Source organism: Cyprinodon variegatus, unplaced genomic scaffold, assembly GCF_000732505.1.
Source record: "Cyprinodon variegatus isolate N-32 unplaced genomic scaffold, C_variegatus-1.0 Scaffold424, whole genome shotgun sequence".
Classification (NCBI taxonomy): Eukaryota; Metazoa; Chordata; class Actinopteri; order Cyprinodontiformes; family Cyprinodontidae; genus Cyprinodon; species Cyprinodon variegatus.
This window is the reverse complement of record NW_015150877.1, coordinates 129,897-138,084: the sequence shown is the minus strand read 5'-3', so window position 1 is coordinate 138,084 and position 8,188 is coordinate 129,897. Positions and strand designations below refer to the sequence as shown.

The 8,188-nt window shown below is 41.3% G+C and overlaps 1 protein-coding gene across 1 annotated transcript in view; it reads right to left on the bottom strand.

Annotated features, from left to right (window-relative positions):
• Positions 1–764: 764 nt before the first annotated feature.
• ahcy (adenosylhomocysteinase) overlaps positions 765–8,188 on the bottom strand; it is a 14,768-nt gene continuing 7,344 nt past the window's right edge. The window contains exons 5-11 of the mRNA XM_015388488.1: positions 6,279–6,391; positions 5,988–6,195; positions 5,805–5,892; positions 5,605–5,722; positions 4,053–4,175; positions 3,906–3,977; positions 765–1,850 (exon numbers count right to left, since the gene is read on the bottom strand). Coding sequence (XP_015243974.1) covers positions 1,719–1,850; positions 3,906–3,977; positions 4,053–4,175; positions 5,605–5,722; positions 5,805–5,892; positions 5,988–6,195; positions 6,279–6,391 — 854 coding nt within the window. The 3' untranslated portion in view covers positions 765–1,718. The remainder of the gene's footprint in view (positions 1,851–3,905; positions 3,978–4,052; positions 4,176–5,604; positions 5,723–5,804; positions 5,893–5,987; positions 6,196–6,278; positions 6,392–8,188) is intronic.

The window sequence follows — 8,188 nt, the reverse complement described above, 5'->3', positions numbered from 1 at the left end:
GCTAGGCTTACCGCACCGTGACGTCACTGCTGGAAGATGGCAGGAGGGAGGGGCTACTATATTTGGGCAAAAATGGCCGCTCCCAGACTCTGATCACAGCGAACACTTTATTTTTATCCTAATTAACCCTAAATTCATTAAATTACTGCAAACATTAGTTTTAGGTATAGATATTGATGATTATTCCTTGCTGATCAGACTATTCCTTTAAGGAAGAGGGAGGACTTTTAGCATTGAAGTCCCTGGGGGTCAGCTGGAGGGTTCCAAAAAAAAAAAAAAAAAAAAAAAAAAAAAATATTATATATATATATATATATATATATATATATTCCTGCTTTGAAACTGAGAAATCTGTCAGCAATGTTTGTAAAGTAATTTAGGAGTCATTTAAGTGAAAATTGTACAAACACTACAGACAATAGATTTAAAGATTAGAAATCAAATAGGGTAAAAAAAAAAAAAAAAGCTACAAAAACAAATAATTTAGGGGAAAAAAAACCCCCAATAAATTAGAAGTAAATGGGTTTATTATTTAAATGCTCTAAAATTAGCATAATCCTAAAGAACTCAACTTAAATAGAGAAAGATTCAGAAGAAAACTTTCCTAAAATATTTCTTTATCGGGGAGAGCAGTGGCAGTTTGGGGTTTACCAGCAGTGAACAAAACCCTTTGCAGGAGTAAAAACGCACTAAAACATGCAACTGCTTCATGTTCGTAGTTTAGATACAAATTAGACAAAGAAATAGGCGAAAAGAAGAGAAGGTATTTAAAAAAATTTTTTATTCATCATCACTTCATATTTTTAGCATGAATTATTTTTTAACATCGCAGGTCAACCCGACCTGCTGGGCTCCGATCAGAGATTTAGCCTGACCGGGCAAACAGTCCTCAATCAGAGGGAGAACCAGAGAGGAAATATGATGCACACATTTCTACAACCAATTAAATAAAATCACATTTTTAAGAAATAATGACTTTGGGGAGAAGAACCACCCAGAGAATTCAGAAGATGAGGTCGTCTGCAGAAAGATTTGGAAGTTTTACATCCAAAACTGAAGAAATGCACTTTGTTAAGCAACAAGCGAACCAGTTAACCTTTCAGAAGATTCTCCTGAAAATATTTTAACTAAGTGCTAAAAGGAAACCGTGTTCACACAGACTCACTGAGAAAAAAAAAAGGACCACAGTACACAAAAACCGTCATACGGCGATCAAACCGGCGGATCAAGCTTAATCTGAAGTCGCTCCAAGATATTAATCCAGGCTTCGCATGATTCCTTAAACAGACGGGGAATGACATTAAACAGAGGAATATTCTGACAGAAGCACTCGGCGTTTCAGAAACGTTTGGATGAGAACGAGGCGAGGCAGTTGGACGCGTCGGTAAGTTGGTGAGCAAAAAACAAAAAGGAGGGAGATAAAATATTCTAGTGAGAAAATTTTCAATCAAATCTGCTAACTGAAGCTTTTAGTTCTGTGCTTCCAATTATCTGGTGGGCACGTCGATTTGTTTGAGCTCATTTCTCACATCTGCTCAACTAACTTCTCAAGGGTTCGTTAAAAAGGCGATGCTATGAGGAAAAAAAAAAAAAAAAAAAAAAAACGGTCTGCATCCCTGAGATCTGGCTGGGTTGAACCAACTGCGGCGCTCAGAGAACAACCTGCTCCACCAACATCCCACCGCACCTCCGACTCATTCCCCAGGCTAGCAGGGCGCTCAGTAGCGATAGTGGTCTGGTTTGAACGGCCCCTCGGTGGGAAGGCCCAGATACTTGGACTGTTTGTCCGTCAGTTTGGTCAGCTTCACTCCCAGTTTATCCAGGTGAGCGGCAGCCACCTGCTCGTCCAGCTGCAAGACAAACAACAGAACGTCACTCAAATGGAAATGTCAAAGAACAAAGGAGACAGCTGAAAGATTTGGAGAGTAAACTGAAAAATGTTTACATGTTAGAAAATGAAGTGTACTATAAACATGAGCTAAAATATCAGCGAGTTTCTCTTAAACACCAAGAATGATTATTAACAAAAACGTTTGGTCCTCCAGTTAACGTGTCCTCTCATCTGTAAAGGTACCAATGATCGGTCAATAAAAACATCACACTACAAATGAGTCGTACATTTTAAGCCTTTTTAAATGTGGACATGTTTGTTTTGGTCAATAAGCAACCGAGAACAACGCTGCCACCCTGTGGGCTAAATGGGAAGGACCTCATCAGTTCAAACTGGTTCTTTTCAAATTACTCCATTATTTATAAATGAGGAAGTGAGCAAACCGGTACCAGCCTGCAATGCCGGTACCAGATCTGCTCGGGGCCTTCCTCATGATGTCATCATATGGCAACTCCACTCGGACAAACTGTATTGCACCAGTTTAAGGATCAAATCTCTTTTGTAGTCTCAACATATTACCTATAATTGCCATTTTACATTTCATCGGGAGATCTAAAGCAGCCAAAAGTAGTCTTGGAACGAACGAACTGTGTTTTAGGACGGATGGAGCCATTTAACAAGATGACAAAAAGGGACAAAAAAAAAAAAAAAAAGTCTCAGCTTATTTTTATTCTTTACGTTAAGGTCTGAGGGCTACAGAAGAGGATTAGGGCCACTGAAAAAAAAAGTTTGATTTTTAAATTTCATTTCAGTTTAAAATTCTGACTTTAATCTCCCCTCATTAATAGAGGAGCAGAAGGTCATTAAAACAAGAGAGCTAGTCTCTAAAACAGACATGGCTATGGCTTGATGCTAACATGTTTGTTAGCTGTCAGAATTCTGAGAAAAAAGTAAGAATTCTGGGATTAAAGTCAAAATTTTAAACTGAAATAAAATAAAAAAAATCTATTTTTTTTTCCAGTGGCCCTAATCCATTAAAGTCAGAATTCTGAGAAAAGTCAGAATTCTGACTTTTAAACTTTCTTTCAGTTTAATATGGGAAAAAAAATCTGTTAACTTTTATTTACTTTTTTTTAGTGGCTCTAATAGTCTTCCGTAGAGGGCAGAGTAGAAAAGACAGAACATCTTAAATGACTTTGGTAGAGATTTTAGTAAAAAAAAAAAAATTAATAAAAAAAAAATATTCTTGTAGAAAACGAACAGTTGTTGACATAAAATGAATAGTATAGCTTAATGTGGCTAACTGACCGAGCTAAAAGAGGCTAACCTGTTAGCTACTGAGCAGTTAGCCAAAGCGCTATCCAGATCCCCCTTTATATTATGGTCTAACAGTTATTTTGTTAACCAGAAACAGGTTTTTCCCCCCAGTTTTGTTGTTAGACATGCTAACGCTACAGACGCTGCATGGTGTTTTCATCGTTGTCTGGGCAGCCACAATGTTTTACATCATGTGGCAACGTTCAGCCAATCATGTAGAGTAACGTCACAAGCATGAAGCAGGAGCCGAGCTGATCTGGTTAGACCATTGATTCAAGTCCCTGATGATGATGATCTAATAGAACTTCCCTTATATCATGACTGTCCCTCAGTCCGCCTTGGTTCAGAAACCCGGGCTGTTTCCACGGCGTTGGACTGACCTACAGACGGCTACCAGAACCTGCTCTTCACTAAACCCCTCACTGAAAACTGATCAGGAAATCTGGACGTTCTTCTAGCTCAGGGGTCTGCAGCCCTAACAGTCTGAGGAAAACCTTTTAGAGACGCAAGTTACAGTATGGAAGAGTGTTAGGGTCACTTAAAACGACTGATAACAAAGCTACCCCCCCAAAACAAAATAAAAACACAGTCTATAGGAAGTTTGTAACCAAATCGATTTAAAACTGATTAAACTTAATTCGTTACAGTTTTGACTTTTTCCTCCACATCCATGATGTCATAAAATCCACCTCCAGTGAGTTTTAATAGAAATCATCTCTATCAAGCGATTATTTCGAGGTTTGTAGCAGATTCTGACCTTCTTGGGTAGGAAGTAAACTCCAATTGGATACTTCGCCGTGTTTGTCCACAACTCGATCTGAGCCAGCACCTGCAGAGAAGGACGGCAGTCAGACAAACTGGACGCAGCAACAGGCTCCGCCTCCTACCTCGACTCGGCGCTTACCTGGTTGGTGAAAGAGTTGCTCATGACGAATGAAGGGTGTCCCATGGCGCAGCCCAGGTTGACCAACCGGCCCTCCGCCAGGATGATGATGTGACGGCCGTTCTTCAGACGATAACGATCCACCTGAGGAGGAGCCAAGTGGATCACAGCTTTGCAGCCACAGTAGACCCATACGCCAACCGGCCGGCCAATCATTGTGTCATTTTATATCACAAAATTAAAAGGCAACACAAATTACTAACCATGTGAAAATAAAAAGGACTGCAGCAATTTAAGGTGGCTTACGAGAATTTTTATACAATTCCAGGAAGGAATAAAATAAAAAGAAAAGCTTGCCTCCCCGATTCACGTAAATAAAAAAAAGGCACAGAATGGGTGGAAGAAGCACAAGTGTTGATGGTGAGAATGACTCCGAGTCCCCACAGAGTTCTAGAGCCCCGGTGCAGACCACCAGCAGGTTCTCTCCGCCTCCTTATGACACAGCTGCAACACTTTCAGTTGAGCTGCAACGCCTCAAGGGGCAGCAAACCCACAGACGCTGGAAACCAGCAGCAAACGGTAGGCAGATCAGATCTGATCCGATCCAGTTCAGAGTCATTCCAAAAAAGTAAATACGATCCACTGGACTCTGTTTCCAAGTTTGAAGACGTTTCTCTTCCCATCCAGGGGCCTGACTGAACAGGTGAGGAGTTCTGTTCCTCTGTACGTTGATTCCTTCCCGCCATCATTGCAACCCCCACCCCCAACCCCACCCCCAAAAGGCTGGTTTATACTCAGAAACCAGGTGGTCTGCGTGTGTCACAGTTAACAGATACTGGTGCACCTCTCCAAAATAGGTGGCCGCAGACAGGAGGCCTCTGATTGGTCAAATCTCCATCCGCTCTACACTATGCGTATTTCCTGTTTGGTTCCTTACCGGCTTGTTTTGTTTACATGTCCGCCATTGTGGAAAACGACTGGTGAAGATGGAGCAGCTAGAAGATCGAGGTGAGAACGCTGGGACCCTTTTTCCACCTGGATCCCGGCTCTTTTTGGCCCTCCGTTGTTGCACAAACTTGCCCCCACTTCCTCACCGCCTCGGCCGTATCTAGACCCACAGCTAGTTCCTGATTGGCCCTCTGGCGCTGAATAACATAGCGCAGACTACGCTTCAATATTGGGCAGAAATCAAAAATATCTGACACGCTCACTGCCAGGATAACCAGCCCATGTACAGGGGAACAGAACACCTCGCCTCTTCAGCCAGGCCAACAATCCCCCCCCCCTATTCTGGGACAATACCAGTATTTGTCATTGGAGGCCAAGACAGAAACTAAATGAGCCCCATTCCAAAGGGATGGACCCGTTCGTTCATTTCAATCTGCATGTTCCCTTTTTGGTCTACTCTATAAAGCCTGGAACTCAACACTATTTCTGACATTTTGAATTGAAAAAACTTCCTGGATGGGAAGAGAACCGTCTTCAAACTAGGAAACTAGTCTTTAAACTTCACTTTTTTGGAACTTCAGCCCTGAAGGAATCATTGATCCGAGCCTCAAAGCGGTTCTCCTACCTGCGGTTTAACGTTGATCCTCTCTGCGGCGTTCTTCTCCAGCCAGCTCATGTCGATCTCGCAGTCAAAGTGTCCGATGTTACAAACGATGGCGTCGTCCTTCATGCTCTCAAAGTGACTGAAAGTGGGGACAGAACAACCATCTGTAGCGACAGAGAGCGAGGCGGATGGGGGCCAGCTGCTGAGGCGCTCTGACTTACTGTCCCAGGATGATGTCTTCACAGCCAGTGGTGGTGACGAAGATGTTTCCTTCCTTACAGGCTTCATCCATGGTGGTGACCTCATAGCCTACAGTCACATCAGTGCAGGTTACATTAAACCCCCTTTTATACTAACGGGTTAAAGCTAAGCTTCCTGCCAGCTTTTAAAAACCGACCGCCTACCCTCCATAGCAGCCTGCAGAGCGTTGATGGGGTCGATCTCCGTGACGATGACCCGAGCGCCGAAGGCCCTCAGGGCCTGAACGCAGCCCTTGCCGACGTCACCGTAACCCGCTACCACCGCCACCTTCCCGGCGATCATGACGTCGGTGGCTCGCTTGATGCCGTCGATCAGACTCTCTCTGCAGCCGTACAGGTTGTCGAATTTGCTCTGCAGAAGGAAGGAGGAGGAAGATTTAAAGTTTTGTTTTTATTTCCTGGCGCAGGGTTCCTGTAGACCCCCGAGGAGGTTACCTTGGTGACGGAGTCGTTGACGTTGATGGCAGGAATCTTCAGCTCGCCCTTCTTCATCATCTTGTACAGGTTGTGAACACCTGTCGTGGTCTCCTCCGACACGCCGCGGATACCTGAGAATAAAGGCTAGCATCAACAGACTTTCCTAAAGTACGTAAATTCTACGTAGAAGTGTCCCGATACAAACAAACGCAGTCAGGAGTTAAAGTGTTGGTGCTGATTTTGACTCCGAGTCCTCTGGACGTAGTCGAGTCTCAGTGCAGACCACCACCAGTTTCTCTCTGCCTCCTTATGACACAGCAGCAGCACCAGCAGCTGAGCTGCAACGCCTCAAGGGGCATTCAGTTTGAAATTCATCCACACTTAGAGGAACTTTTTTTAAACAAAAAAACAACAACAAAAAAAAAAAAAACTGGGAAATGTCATAAAACAATAGCTGATTATGTTCAAATATTCCAATAAATATTCCTCCTTTATCCATTAGAATAAAACTCTTTTAGACCAACAGAGTTAAACAAACATCTTAATTTTTAGTCTCCTTCAAAACTCGCTTTCACTGGAAGCATCCATGTTGGAAAGCTGGCTGAACATCCTGGTCCTACACGCTTCTTGTTCCCCCGGAAACAAAAACACAAATCGATAAATAGTCTCCAAAAGACTCCAAATGCTTTCAGCTAAAGAGAAACAACCAAATCTATCCTTTCAACTAATTTAAATTTAAATAGTCAAAATAAATCAATCAATAATTATTTGTTTAAATCACCCATCATGAGCGATAATCTGTTCATTCCAACAGCTGCATGTGTGGCTGAGAATATATCAGTGACTGAAGGAGTCACTATGGAGCAGAGGGTTCCTGAAGTGATGATTTACATAATTGTTGGGATATTAACTTATTTTACCTGGACAACAAATAAATATATATAATTTAATAATAAATTATTAAAGTACCATGAAGGCATGTAAGAAAATCATTCTGCAAAAATCTATTTCTTGTCCAATTTTGATACAAAAACTAAACCTCCAACCACTGGGGGCAGCACACCACCCAGAGCCAATTATTCAGCTGCTCTGCACCTCCAGCAGCAAAACAAGATCTTTCAAGAATTTTCCACAGCTAAACTGTTCAGAGCTTAATTATTATAAAATTAAAAATGATTAAGATATATAGTGAAATGTATTTGGATGCCTATTGCTGAATTCCTGCAAAGTTACACCCTTAGTGCCATGAAATACGTAGATTTAACGTGTATTATCCAATAATTATAGAATTATTAAATAGACCATTAAATAATAATTCAATTTCCCCCAACACTAAACTTTTTCAATATCAAAATATAGTTAAATGATGAATCATTTAAATGTAATTTGAAAAAAACAAAAAAAGGATTTATTTAAAAAATGAATAATTGCTTACGTCATATTTCCAACTAGATAAAGAGTGATTATATGTATATTTTAGGGAGTCTCGGGTTTGTTGCTTGATTATTTTTAGGCTGATATTTTCTGTAGATAAATACCTGTTTCAAAACATCAGATTAATCCAAGATGAACAAGTAAGGTACTGCAGGGATTTTTAACAAATTTTTTTTTAAAGACCTGCCCTCTCCATTAAAAAGAAAATGCAGATGCACAACCCTGTAGCCGCGCCAGAGAGCGAACGCCTATTAAAAGCAGACAAGAGCACATTTCTCCTCGTGCACGCTCTGTTTAAAAGTTGATTTTTGCATGGCTCATGCAAGCTTACTTTAAAAAAAAAGATTTGCAATTTTTTTTTTTTTAACTCATCACCGGTAAGTGACAATGAGAACGAGCACGCTGCACGGCCTTACGTAAATATACCAGAACATGTGATCTATATAATGATATATGTGGAGGGCACCTTATTTAGATGATCCACCCGGAAAAAT